A 14,906-nucleotide genomic window follows, 5' to 3' on the forward strand; every position below is an offset into this window, starting at 1 on the left:
CATGGTAACATGCCAAAACTGCCCGTGCACAGGCAGAGGCAGAGGAGAGCTCCGCCCAGGTCACTTGCTCAGTTTCGCCAAAAACATGCCGCTTGCTAAGTTAGCAGAAGCTCCAGGATCAGCGCCGGGCTACAGCTGATTTGTGCTTCTGCTAAATTAGCAAGCGGCATGTTTTCTAGCAAAGCTCGAGCAAGTTTGCTGGGCAGGAGCCAAGGAGAGCTGCTACAGCTGATCTGCTTCTGGGCTGCTCTGCAGAAGCGCAGATCAGCTGTAGAGGCTCGCCCCGATCCTGGAAAGAGGGAAGGAAGGAAGGACGGGAGGGACAAGGGGAAAGAGGGAGGGAAGGAGGGACAAAGAGATAGGTGAAGGAAAGGAAGGAAGGGGCAATGGGAGAGAGAGGGAAGGAGGAAGAGACCAAGAGGGAGGGAAGGAAAGGAAGTTCCAGCCAGCAGAGGCTTGGCAGCCTGGCTGCCGAGGAACAGAAGAGCGCAAAGCCAAGGAGAAGAAGGTGGCGGTTTCCTCCCAAAGGGGGCTCCTTTTCTCCACTCCTTCCCTGGGTTTGTAGGGAATTTCTCGTCACCAAAGCTGACAGGTGCTCCTTCGAGCCTGCCGCGAGCTTTCTCGTTCCCTTTGCTTCTCCCCCCCCACTTTTGTGAGGATTGCGGCGCCCTTGGGAAGCCGATCGTGCTTTGAAGCTTAGGAAAGGAGGAGGAGTCCCTTCCTCCTTCCCTCCCTCTTTCCCTGTCAAGCCCCGGCGGGCTCGACATGAATGGGCGGAGAAGTCGAGGACAGGCGGGGTGGCAAAGGAGACCGGCAGCCGTCGCCAGACCTCCTGGCTGACAAGCGCAAGTTTGGGGGTCGCCAGCTGACGGGCGCAGGAGTTGGGTGCTGAGGCGGCCTCCCCTTCGCTGACCTGCATGCACGAGAAGAAGTCAATCCGGTTGCTGCACAATGAGTCTCTGGGGAGGGCGGGGCCTTGCTCTGTGCCTGCGCTCTTCATGCACCCCCTGCAGGGCACATTTGGTAGAGTTTGTGCAGACTACCGCCAAGCAGCATATTTTCCACAAACAAGTGAGGTGGAGCGGAGGGGGGGAGGGAGAGAAGGCGGTTGACAAGCCCTGCCTAAGACCATCGGAAATATGTGTTTTCCGATGGTCTTAGGCAACCCCTCTGAAAGACTCGTGTGAGCCCCAAAAGGGTCGCAACCCACAGGTTGAGAACCGCTGGTATAGGGTCTCCTCCTTGAGCAGAGGGTTGGACTAGAAGACCTCCAAGGTCTTTTCCAACTCTATTATTCTGTTATTTGCCCCAGCTCCTGCCTATCTAGCAATTCAAAAGCATGCAAATATGAATAAATAGATACCACTTCGGTGGGGAGGTAACAGAGTCCCATGCGCCTCGGCACATAGTCATGCTGACCGCATGATCATGTAAATATCTTCAGACAATGCTGGCTCCCTCAGCTAAGAAACAGAGATGAGCACCATCCCTTAGTGTCAGGAATGACAGGACAGGGGAAAACTTTATCTTTATAAACCTGGGGGGGGGGTTTGCCTTAGTTATGGTTTCTACAGGAATTACAGCTTAATATGTAGCAAAAGAGGCTTCAACTCTTAAAAGAAAAATATTACAATACATAAACCAGTAATATCTTAGTAATACAATTCCCTACTAAATTTCAGAATTTCCAAAAGAGGGGTCAAACAGGCCATCTACATTCAGACTGGACAGCGCTCTCTTAACCAAGGGAAAGGCATACGAGACCATCTGTCTCTGTTTACAACACAGTCCTTTCAGCAGTTCCAAGAAGGTTCTACACCCATTTACACTATTCAGATGACTCTGAGGGCACAGATGAACCTCCAAGTAGCCTCAACAACTCTCAGAATGAGTGCTAACAACCAGATGATTGCAAGGAATATAAATCCTTCCATATTCCACTATTCAATCACAACTGAAGAAGCTTCTTGGATGAGAAGTGAAACGTCTTCAAGAAAAAACAGTCTAGTTGCCTTTTGAAAAAACACCTTTGGGACAACTATGACCTGGATGACTGAGAATCTCCATAGACATTCAGAATTTCCAAATTTAAAAAAAGTAACATCAATTTTTATATATGGGGTGGGAGAAAAACAAAACGCAGTAGAAGAGGGCGGGGCGAAATCACATTTTGAATAGTAATTAGTCTGGACTGATTGTAAATGTTTAACATAAATTCCTAGCATGTTCTTTTCGAGTTCAGATTTTTTTTATGGTTCTGAGAGTCAGTGGTAACTTTAATGTAAAAGTTGAAGAGAAACTATATGCAATACAATTGGAAGATTCAGAATAGGAACCTGCAATGATGCAGAACAATGACTAATAGTTCCATGCAGAAAATAGGATGTATGTCCCTTAAGACATTATTTTGCAACAACAAAAGACAGCTCATAACCTGGACATCTCCAAATGGGCAACACACTGTAATCAACAGAATATATCTTATGTATCAGATGGAAAATATCTATACTGAATTGCAGAACATTGTTGGGTGCTGACTGTAAATTAGATCATCCGCTACTAATCACAGAAATACGCCAGGCTGAAAAAGACTAGAGAAGACCATGTTTTCAGTGGAATACATACTACAAACCCATTGCAGACGAATATAAGATTGAGGTGAGAAACAGATTCAACGGGCTGCACCTAGCTGACAGAAAGCTCAAGGATTTGTTTGGAGTTAGTTAAAATGACCGTAAAAGAGAAAGCTAAAAAGTAATATTAAAAGCTAGAAGAAAACAAATAACACACTGGCTATCAAACAAGGCCACCGGTCGGCAACCGGCGGCTCCGGAGCTGCATGCGGCTCTTTGAGCCATCACCTGCTGCTCCGGAGCCTCCTCCGCCATTTGTAGAGAGAGAGACAGAGAGGCACTTTTGCTTCCCTTCTCTCTCTCTCTCAGGCGGACTTACCTCCTGCAGGGCTCCTGATTGGCCCTGCACCCGGATGCCCCACCCCCTGGGAGAAGCACGGCCAGGGCCTCGTGGCCTTGGAGCCGCCCGGGGAAGCCCCGGGATCCCTGCTGGGAGCGGCTCGCTGGAGGCTCCACTGAGCGGTCTAGCCCTACCGCAAGCTACAGCCCAAGGGAGACCAGCCCCTGCAATCTCCAGCCAGCCCAATCATTGGACCCGCTGGCCGGGAAGGCGCACCGGAGTCCAGGCTGCCGGGAAGGAAGCCCAGCAAAGATAGGAGAGGAGAGCCGCCTCCTGGGGCCCAGTGCTGGCGGTGGCTTCCTTGCCCTCCTCTTCCTCCTCCCCTTCTTCCTCCTGCTGCCCCCCCAGGTGGCTCAAGTGGGTGCCGGGGCAAGAGGGGTGCCTGGGGGGATGAGCAGCCAGGCTGGCAGAGGGGCTACCAGGGGCCGCGTGGCACCAGTCCCCCACCACGGCTCCATCGGATGGGCGGAGGGCGAGGTCGGGCAGCGCAGAGACCCGGCTGGAGCGGCAGCGTGGTTTCCTCGCCCTCTTCCTCTCCTTCTTTCTTCTGGTGCCCCCCGGGCGGCTGGGGTGAGTGCCGGAGCAAGAGGGGTACCTGGGGGGGAGCAGCCAGGCTGGCAGAGGGGCTGACAGGCCATGTGGCACCAGCCCCCACTGCGGCTCCATCGATGGACGGAGGACAAGGCTGGGCAGCGTGGAGTCCCGGCTGGGGAAGCTGCTTCCTCACCCTCCTCCTCTCCTTCCTCCTGCTGCCCCCGAGGCGGCTCGGCCGGGCGCTGCCTCCACCGCAGCTCCATTGATGGGCAGAGGGCGAGGCCAGGCAGTGCGGAGTCCCAGTGGGGGTGGCAGTCAGGCCGGGGGCAGCGGCAAGGAACCCTGATGATGTTGCCGTGCCACTGCCACCTGACGTCCTGCTCCCCCCTCCCCCTCCCCGGCAGCATCGTCGGTGTTCCTCGCTGCTGCCAAGGCCTGGCCGCCGCCCCAGCAGCGAGGAACGCCAATGGTGCTGCTGTGCCGCTGCCACCACCGGAGCCGCTGCCTCCTGTCCTGCTCCCCCTCCATGCCCATTCAGCTGAGGACGCGGCGGGGGTGGCAGCCGGGACTTGGCAGCAGCGAGGAACCCCAACAGTGCTGCTGTGCCGCCGCCGGAGCCGCTGCCTCCCGTCCTGCTCCCCCTCCACGCCCATTCGGTTGAGGATGCGGCGGGGCGGCAGCCAGGCCTTGGCAGCAGCGAGGAACACCGACGATGCTGCCGTGCCGCTGCCGCCGGAGCAGCTGCCTCACGTCCTGTTCCCCCCTCCCTGCCCATTTGGTTGAAGACACGGCGGCAGCAGCCAGGCCGGGGGCAACGGCGGGGAGCCCCGATGATGCAGCAGTGGCCACCGCCGCCACCAGAGCTGCTGCCTCCTGTCCTGCTCCCCCTCCCCGCCTGAGAAAGAGGAAAGAGAGGAAAGACAGAAAGACAGAAAAAGAGAGAGGAGAGGGAGAGGAGGGGAGAGAGTAAGAGAGAGAGAGAGGGAGGAAAGAGAGAAAGAGGAAAGGAGAGAGAGAGAGAGAGAGGAAAGAGAAAGAAAGGGAGAGAAAGAGGGAGAGGAAAGAGAGAAAGAGGGGGAAAGGAAAGAGAAAAAGAGGGAAAGAGAAAGGGAGAGGATAGAGAGAAAGAGAGGAAAGAGAAAGAAAAAGGGGAGAGAGGAAAGAGAGAAAAAGAGGAAAGAGAAAAAAGATTGAGGAAAGAGAGATAGGAAAGAGGAAAGAGAGGAAAGAGAGAGAAAGAGGAAAGAGAAAGAAAGGGGGAGAGGAAAGAGAAAAGAGAAAAAAGATTGAGAAAAAAGAGAGAGGAAAGAGGAAAGAGAAAGAGAAGAGAAAGAGAGAGGAAAGAGAGAGAGGAAAGAGAAAGAGAGGGAGAGGAAAGAAAAAAAAGAGAAAAAAGATTGAGGAAAGAGAGAGAGGAAAGAGGAAAGAGAAGAGAAAGGGAGGAAAGAGAGAGAGGAAAGAGAAAGAGAGAGGAAAGAGAAAAGGAAAGAGAAAGAGAGAATGAGAGAATGAGAGAAAGAGGAAGAGGAAAGAGAGAGAGAAAGAAACACAGAGGAAAGAAAGAAAGAGAGGGAGAGGAAAGGGAAAAAGGGAAAGAGAGAGGAAAGAGGGAGAGAGAGAGAAAGAGAAGAAAGAGAAAGAAAGAGAGGGGGAGAGGAAAGAGAAAAAGAGGAAAGAGGGAGAAAGAGAGAGGGAGAGGAAAGAAAAAAGAGAAGAAAGAAAAAAGAGAGGAAAGAGGGAGAAGAGAGAGAGAGAGGAAAGAGAAAGGAAAGAGAAAGAGAGACACAGAGAGACCCTTTTGACATCTAAAATGAAGATAACACTGCATATATCCTTTTTATCTTTATTATATATATATATATATATATATATATATATATATACACACACAAACACATATACATACATACATACATACACACACAAACACACACAAATATATATATGTGTGTGTGTGTGTGTGTGTGTGTGTATATATATATATATATATATATATATATATATATACACACATACATACATACATACATACATACATACATACATACATACATATTAAAGGTAAAAAAGGATATATGCAGTGTTATCTTCATTTCAGATATCAAAAAAGTTTTGCGGCTCCCAGTGGTTTTTTTTTCTGTGGGAAATGAGTCCAAGTGGCTCTTTGGGTGTTTTGGGTTGCCTATCCCTGAACAAGGCCAAAGAAAAAAGGCAAACGCCAAAGCAGATCTAGAGAAAATAGAGAACAATACAAACTTCCAGTGACAGATGAGAAGAAATAATGATGTATATACAAATTCAGAACATAGACAAATAGAATAAAATAATGGAATGGGAAGATTAAAAGAAATCAGAAAAACATGAGAATAGTCTAAACTTGCATCAAAGTCATAAGGAACATAAATGAATTAATGATGGAACATAATATGAAAAAGCTGGAAGGAATACCCAGAAAACCTGTACATTCAATTAAGATGACACTGTGTTAGAAAAAGAAGAACATGAGGAGGAACCAATGATGCTTGAAGAGGAAATGAGATGGAATATGAAACAACTGACAAACAGAAGTGCCTCAAGGATGGATCCCTATAGAGCTCTTGAAAAAGGCTGGTGAGGAAACATTAATGACCACAGCAAATCTCTCCCAACAAATATGGAGAAAAGCACCATGGACCAAAGACTAGAAAAGATTCAAATCCTTAAAAAGGGAGTTTCATCTCATAATTAAAGCATATAGATAGAGGACCATTTTATATATAATTAATAATTATTAACTATGTTCTAATTAAAGAATAGCTTTAACGATTTCTGCTGGAAATTCTGCAAAAGAGATCAGATTCCGCAAAATCCTGTATTGAGAGAAAAGTGGCAGTTGGACAAGCAGGTTTCAGAAAAAACAAAACAGGGGAACATGAAACCTTATAATAATATTGAATGGATGATGGCAACAGTAAGAGAATATGAAAAGGAGCTCTATTTCCGTTTTACTTTAAAGCTTTAGATACTGTTAATCATTCAAGACTTTGGCAATCCTTCCAAGCATATGGGAATACCTCAGTATCTTCTCTGGATAAGAAATCTTTACAATAACTAGGAAACCACCATGAGAACAAAGTCAAACAGGATTGCATTCGATCACCATACTTGTTCCATTTATATACTGAATAAAACAAGTCTGGAAGTACTACAAGTACTATAAGTCTGGAAGTACTAGGTTGGAGTCAAAATCCTTGCTGGAACTAATGTCAGTAATCTGAGATATGCCAACATTACCTTGGTTGCAGAAACTGAAAAGAAAAAAAAGACTTAAGAAGGATCATTCTAAAAGCAAAACAGAAATGCAAGCGGACAAGATTTTCCTTGAACATCAAGAAAGCAGATGATGTCACCTGGAAAGCAAGAAGAATTAAAGATGAACAACAAATAGAAGTAGTTGACAATTTTCAAGGCTCCAGCATTGATAAAGAGGACGGCATGCAAAGCTTTTAGAGAAGAACAACAAGGGAAAAAAGATATTGAGGAGCCTAAACAAGCTCATGAAAGACTAGGCATTTCAATCAAGAGAAACATTAAACTGGACAACTCAATGGTATTCCCTGCTCATAGGCAGTTCACTCCAAATACTGGTTATTGGGTCTATGGGGTCACAGTGTTTCATTATGCAAATTAATATTGCATTGCAGGATGAATTCAGCAGCACAGCACATACTGAAGAGAACAATCAGTAATGTCAGGTTACAGTTTGTCAGGAAGATCTGGAACAATTCTCTCCCATCAGGGTCCCACCCCCAGATTAATTTGACCCCAACTCTGACAGCATTTTATAAATCCTGGAAGATCTGGATATACCCCAGGTTATGGTCCTATAGGTTAGGTGAGTTTTCTTTTTTTCTGACATGGGTTTACCTGGTTTGGGTTTGATTGTCTTTGGGTGCCACTGTGTTATTATTGTGTTTCTGTTGTTGGTTATTATTTATACTTGTTCTACTGGGTTTTTTATTAATTCTCTGCCCAGAGGCTTGATTGGAAGATGGACAGCTATATCAATCCATCCATCAATCCATCAATCCATCAATCAAATAAATAATTTGGTTTACTACAGAAACTCAGTTGAATTCTCAGCAATTCTAGAACTCTTCAGAACATGGCATAGTGGCATAGGATGAAGAACACTTGTAGAATTCATCTATCAGATTGATTTGCATTTTTCAATTTAAGTATGGGAAATAGAATGAAGTACATAATTACAATGAATGATATAGAGCAGCAGTCCCCAACCGTTCCATTTGCACAAGCAGCGGACATGCAAACCAGTTGTTCACACAAATGGAGCTTTGTGCACGTGCTTGCCCACTGCTCATGCAAGTGGGGCTGCACACACGTGCACACTCACCCATCACTTCAAGAAGCGGCCCAGGGGTTGGGAACCTGATATAGAGTACACATCACAGTACATTCATAGAGATGCATCTTTTAAGGAAAATGCACACTTATCTTTGTTTTTAAATGGATATTTACGTAATATGTAAATGTGGATTTTCATGTACTTAAAAAAAATGAAATTTGTACAGATGCAGAAACAGGAAAGATCAAATTTATGAAAATATATAAAACTGATCGATTCACTTCTACCTTGGTCAGGCGGAACCTGTTCTAGGCAATGTCAGCTTCTTTCTTTTTTTAAGAACTGAAGCGAGAGTTTTGTGGCTTCAGCAATGCAAGAGAAAGTGCATCATTTTGAAGATGCGACATACAGCGTTTCTTTATAAAGTTTCAAAGCAATTAAAGTAGAGCAACCTGCCACTGATTGACATTTGAGTGCAGATGCTCTAAGTTATCCAGAATTGAATTATTATAACTTGCTCTACATGAGGATGCCCAGCTGATCTCAAATATAGCAGCCAATGTGCCTATCAGGAAATCTCAGCATTGTTAAACAACTGCTGCATTGGGTACCAAGATGTTTTCAAGTGCAATTCATGGTGCTGATTACAACAACACTCTATATGCTAGGTGTATAACAGACTACCTTTCCCAGGTACCTTCTGCCTGCCCTTCCCAGTAATCCAGGGAAAAGCTGCTATCCCCATCCCCATTATGAAGTCTCACCTGAAGAAGTTGGTGACGGCTGCACTGGAGGAGAAAGACTGGGGACACCAGACTTTTGCGTTTTATGTTTATTTATTTATTGGAATTGGATTTGTTGTTGGTCATTGGATTTTTATTTTTTACTTTTGCTTTTTATTGCCATTGTGCACCACGCAGAGGAGTCGTTGGGTTTTTTTTCCAAATGGATGGCCATAGAAATCTTTTAACTAAGTAAATTATTCATTAATTTAGCCCAACTCGGTCGCGCCTGTTGGCATTAACTCTTCAGCCTAAGGCAATGTTTCCCAAACTTGACAATTTTAAGGCATGTGGACTTCAACTCCCAGAATTCCACAGCTAGCAACGCTGGCTGTGGAATTCTGGGAGTTGAAGTCCTCATGCCTTAAAATTGTCAAGTTTGGGAAACACTGGCCTAAGGGTTTTCCCATCGCTTATTTTTTGAGATTACTTTTTTCCCCACTGGATAAAGCCTAGGAGAGTTTCCACTGCTCTGTGATACAGCTATAATTCAGTTCCGCTGTATTCAGAAAGGTGAAAATGAGGAACTGTTACAAGAGCTGAGTTCATTTTATGCAAGCGCTCCTGTTCTTGTGAATGCTTTTCATATGTCTCAATGTAGACTGAAGCGTATTTTACTATGCCCGATTCATCTGCCAGAATGGGCAAAAGCACAATTGCAGATTTATTTTTTCCTGCCCATCAAAATCGCTCATTTTTCCAAATCTAATTTCATTCCCTCTTCCTCTCGCACATTAATGCACAAATGTAGGTTTGGCAGATGGACATTCACATATTTGTTCTAATATTCTCGTACCTGCTATTTGTTCAAATTTTTCAAAAGAGGAGGTTGATCTTAGCATTTCATTGTCCTTCACGAGGTCTTCCACTTTTTGACGTAATCTGGAGGCTTCTAACTGAGACTCTTCTAATAACTCTCCTGGCAAAACAGAAAGGGTATAATTTGGTGCTTCCTGATCCTTGCTCAAATCTTTTTTCTACCAATACATCATATCTATAGCCCAGCTTACAATGCTTGCCCTATTGTATTGCATTTTAATCTAATGATTATTTGATAGGTTATCCTTTTTCTACATGGAGATCATCCTCACTTACCAGCAGAGCAGTCAAATGTTTGGACAGCTATATGGACAAGGTAGTTAAGCAAGTATCTCTATGTAGGGAAAAGATAATCATTTCACTTTACCCAAGTACCCCATTCATGTATATCCATAATTCAGCTTTAATGCTTTAGACTGAGATGAGATTATTTATTTATTTATTTATTATTTGATTTCTATCCTGCCTTTATTACCTTGTAAGTAACTCAAGGTGGCAAACATGCATAATATAGTACTCTTATTTCCCCCACTAATTTTCCCCACTGTGAGCTGGATTGGGCTGAGACAGTGACTGGTCCAAAGTCACCCAGATCCCTTTCAGGACTAAGGTGGGACTAGAATTCATAGTCTCCTGGTTTCTAGCTCAGCATCTTAACCACTACATCAAACTGGCTCTCTGAAAGTACATGTGACTCTATAGCAGTGGTTCTCAACCTGTGGGTCGGGACCCCATTTGGGGTCGAACGACCATTTCACGGGGGTCACCAAACAACGCAGTCCGCCATTTTTCCCCCCCTTTTCCTTAGATGTGCTACTCTCTTTTATTCTATTGGCTTTTGAAAGCCAATAGAATAGACTCTCTTGAATAGAGTCTAATTCTATTGGCTTTCAAAAGCCAGTAGGAATTGTCCAGGCTGTCTCTACCCTGCTGAGCCCGCCAAAAGTCCCATTCTGCAAACGGTGCTGTACCAGTTGAGCAGTCCTCGACTTACGACTGGTTGAGTAGTCCTCGACTTACGACCGGTTGGGGGGTCGCGGCATTAAAAAGGTTGAGAACCACTGCTCTATAGGTAGGTAAGAAGGCAGCAGTATCAACACAAATAGAAGCCTATGAGGATGCTTTTGAGTCTTTTCATTCAGAAGTGGTAATGACAATGAAAGCATTAAACATGTAGGTCACGTATGTCTGAATCCAGATAATTTATCAGGCCCAGTTTATATGCAACATCTGGAAGCTATCATACAACTCTTCAATTTGTATTATAAAGTGCAAACAATGTTATTTTGTATTGGTGTGAAAGAGAAAAGTCATCAACAATAATAACAAGGAGTCAATTGCGCTTCCATTTCATGCTCACCGTTACCTAGAGATTTAATTCCCTGCATCTTCTCCTTAAGTTTTACATTTTCTTCCACTAGCCGTTCGAAGGCAGCAGATGCTTCTTCCTGTGTCCCCCCACCAGGGTCATAGATTCGATAGGGCCCCTTGCCTTCCATAACTGCAGATTAATTACTGAATTTCCAGGTATTTCTCCCTGACATGTAAAACAACAATAAAAAGTTAGCATTCCCAAAGAGAATCATCAAAGAAGATTGAAATACTTACAGCAAGGAACAGTTTCAATTGGTGTACCAATAAGTTGCCAATGACATCAGACTTAGATCAATGAGATGTGGACATAATATGGTTAAGAAACCTCTATAATAACCAAAGGTTTCCTTGGGGATTCTTTTCTTGAAAATTTCTCTGCCTTTCTCCATATACAGTTTGCTATATTTTTATCCATAGGGATTAACAGGAAATTTAGAAAACATTAATTGACAATCGATACAAAAGCTACGAGTGGCGCAAAGAGCCATGAAAAGACATGCTTGGTTTTACAAGACAAGATACAAAGACTTGCACATCGATTAAAGAACAAATGAAAGTATGGTATATGATATCATCAGGAGAATAAAAGAACAGAAATGGAAATGGGCTGGTCACACAGCAAGAGGAAATGATGGCAGGTGGGCCAAGGCAGTCATAGAATGGATCCCACTTGATAAAAAGCATCTATGAAAAAGACCTAAGACAAGATGGATCAACGGCATCAGCAAGTATTGCGGGCCTAATTGGCAAAAGAAAGCTCAGGACCTATTGGTTGGAAACATGTTGAAGAGGCATTTATCTTGCAGTGGATAAACAATGGCTAAATTGATGATGGTGATGATGATGATGATGATACACACACATACAAATATATATATATATATATATATATATATATATATATATATATATATATATGATATTTGTAGTTCTCTTCTTTAATTCTGGAATTTAAAATATGTGTGTTATCAGATATGAACAAATTAATCATCAATACAGACAACAAAACAATTAAGTGAATCACAAATACATAAGTGGCTTCTAGAAACAGGAAAAAAATATTGTTTCTAAGTTTCTAAGAAATATATAAGGCTGATATTTAGACATTAGTCCATTCCAGTATTTCTGATATGCACCCCTGATCTAAATTTTATTGCTGAAGTAATTTTGGAAAGTCCAAAGAGTCTTGTGGCCAAATGTGCTATAGTCCCATCACCTCCCCCGATTCAATTTTTCTGACATTGGTCACCTCCCGATTCTAGTCATTGTAGCGTCTTAGAGAGAATGACAATTCTCAAGAAACAACTGCAATTAAGGAGATCCAAGCCTTTAATTCCTGATGTTTCACCAATACCCTCCTACTCGCTTCTTGAGAACTCTAGAGGTTTTTCCCCCTGAATATATTTTCTTACAAATGTTTTGAGTTACATCGTTCACATTCGTGCTATCATATGTTGCTCAGTGTTTCAGATTACATACTTTTTCCATTCTGATTTATTTACAAAAAATAATTTGCATTCTGCATTTATATTTCTGATTTGCACATTCTCCATGAAGGCTATTATTCTCAGGGCAGGCAACCGTGACACAGGAACAGTAATCAGCATTAAATTATCAAATAACTTCTGACTCAAAAATCACTGTTAAGCAGTATACCTGTAACATTTTCGGATATGTGAGGAAATGCTAAACAGAGATATAGGAATGTCTTCTAAAACACATTTACAAATTAACAATCATGGCACTGAACTTCAAAAAGAGTGCTCTAAGAAATCTGAACTCTTTTTCAATCTAATCTGCCTTGAATTATGGCAGGAGGCCAGGCATGTGCTAAAAAACTTTAGTAGAACACTTCATGTAATGATAAAATTGTAAGAACTATAATTCTGGATCAGACTAAGGGTCCATTTGGTTCAGCATTCTCGTTTTATATTGAGTGATTAGATGCAGTGGGAAAGCCACAAAATCTGAGAACAAAACATACTTCCCACTCATATTGCTCAGCAATTAGTTGCCTCCAACTGAAATAATATATAATCATTGTGTCTTGAGTTTTGTTTCTGCCTCTTTCTAATAAAATCCTCCATGCCCCTTCCTTCTATAATCTCAAAAAAAGAAGAAGTCAATGTTATGTATGCATCATCCATTATGCTGGATTAAGATGATCCAAATCAAGTATAGACAGCAATTTTGTTAGCTGGAGATGATGGGTCTTGCAGTCCAGAGGACATCGGATTAAGGAAAGTTGTTTAATGAGCAATTCTATGAAATTAAAGTTGAAACAAATCCAGTCAAGGTCTTTAGAGCTTCTTCTACAATAAATCATTCTTTCAACATACATTTTACAGTGCAATATATATTCAATGGCAAGTTCACAAACAGGAGTATTTTTTTTATTAGTGTGCAGTTCTGTTTCAGTTCAGAGACTCAGATCACTAATATTTTACACTGGGAATGCCTCATTTTAAAAATATTGGTTTAAGAATAGAATAGAATAGAATAGAATAGAATAGAATAGAATAGAATAGAATAGAATAGAATAGAATAGTGGAAGGGACCTTGCAGTTCATCAAGTCCAATCCCCTGCCCAAGCAGGAGACCCTACACCAGTGGTTCTCAACCTGTGGGTCAGGACCCCATTTGGGGTTGAACGACCATTTCACAGGGGTCGCCAAACAACGCAGTCCGCCATTTCCCCCCCCCCTTTTCCTTAGCTGTGCTACTCCCTTTTATTCTATTGGCTTTTGAAAGCCAATAGAATAGACTCTCTTGAATAGAGTCTAATTCTATTGGCTTTCAAAAGCCAATACGAATTGTCCAGGCTGTCTCTGCCCTGCTGAGCCCGCCAAAAGTCCCCTTCTGCAAACAGTGCTGCACCAGCTGAGTAGTCCTCGACTTACGACCGGTTGAGTAGTCCTCAACTTACGACCGGTTGGGGATCGCGGCATTAAAAAGGTTGAGAACCACTGCCCTACACCATTTCTGATAGATGGCAGTCCAGTCTCTTCTTGAAAGCGAAGAAGCTCCCACAACATCTGAAGGCAAGCTGTTCCGCTGGTTGATTGTTCTCATTGTCAGAAAATTTCTCCTTCATACATATTACCTCCAAAAATTATCTTTAGGTCAGTTAGTGATCCTCTGAACTTCTGTAAAGTATGGCAATTAAATCTCAGCCAAATTTGTTATCTAAAAGTCTCTATGAAATTGTTACAAAAGCAGCCAATTAGAAAAAGGCTCTAAAATTTCCTTCCCTCTATGAGTATACCTACATGCTTTTGTGCTTTGTAATCTCATGCAAATCCAGATACTTATAGTAAGGACTCCCGTGACGGGTGACTATGGGGATGCACCTATGTTTATATCACTGATACTTTTTTTTTTTCAATCCATGCAGAGTTTTTTAGTTAAGGTTGTTGAAAAAAACTCCAATTTTGTGTAACTTACTAGTCATACATTTAGTGAAAATCAAAATGAAGAACTTATTAATACAACTTACAAGTCATGTGCATAAATAATTGATACAGTAAGTAGTTGAGCTGGTTTTTACAGTATAGCTTTTAATAGCAAATTAAACTAATCCTCCACAAAGTTTCCTACCAGTGATTATCTAAAAAATATTCAGCCAACTGTACTGACAATACTAGGTACTGGCAAGATTCAATCCTTGCAAAATCCTGGTTTTAATTCTGGTTTACTGAATAGCAAACAAGTGCTCACTATGTGCTAAGCTAGACTGTATGCTTCAAAAAACACACTGGATTCATTCAAGACACTTAGCTTCTAATAAGCAAAGCAAACCAGATAATGGGGCAATTAATTGGATGAGGATGGAAAAGGCTCCCCAGACTCACAGTTTCTCCCATTTCCCCTCAATCTTGGAGAGGGAGGGAAAGAAAAGCTGAGGGAACAGAAAGATGAAACTCTGAGTATCAAATGCTGGAAGAGAAACAGAAGTAGCATGTCTCCTTCATGTTCTGCTCCCTAGTAGCAATAGGATGGGCACTATTAGAACAGAATACTAGACTTGGTCTTAATTCTTGAATTGCAAAATGTGAAAAGTGGGCTCCAACTTTAGACAG

General features: G+C 42.9%; 1 protein-coding gene across 5 annotated transcripts in view; it reads right to left on the minus strand.

The window, feature by feature from the left end:
• Window positions 1–14,906, minus strand: part of TNIP1 (TNFAIP3 interacting protein 1) — a 74,663-nt gene that overhangs the window by 33,859 nt on the left and 25,898 nt on the right. For 3 of the 5 annotated variants that reach the window (XM_039340911.1, XM_039340913.1, XM_039340910.1), the window contains exons 2-3: window positions 10,814–10,990; window positions 9,431–9,553 (exon numbers count right to left, since the gene is read on the minus strand). In XM_039340911.1, coding sequence (XP_039196845.1) covers window positions 9,431–9,553; window positions 10,814–10,952 — 262 coding nt within the window. In that variant the 5' untranslated portion in view covers window positions 10,953–10,990. The remainder of the gene's footprint in view (window positions 1–9,430; window positions 9,554–10,813; window positions 10,991–14,906) is intronic. The other 2 variants (XM_039340914.1, XM_039340912.1) reach the window with 1 other exon arrangement.

Source organism: Crotalus tigris, unplaced genomic scaffold (assembly GCF_016545835.1).
Source record: "Crotalus tigris isolate CLP2741 ecotype Arizona unplaced genomic scaffold, ASM1654583v1 scf7180000017754.2947050, whole genome shotgun sequence".
NCBI classification, from domain to species: Eukaryota; Metazoa; Chordata; class Lepidosauria; order Squamata; family Viperidae; genus Crotalus; species Crotalus tigris.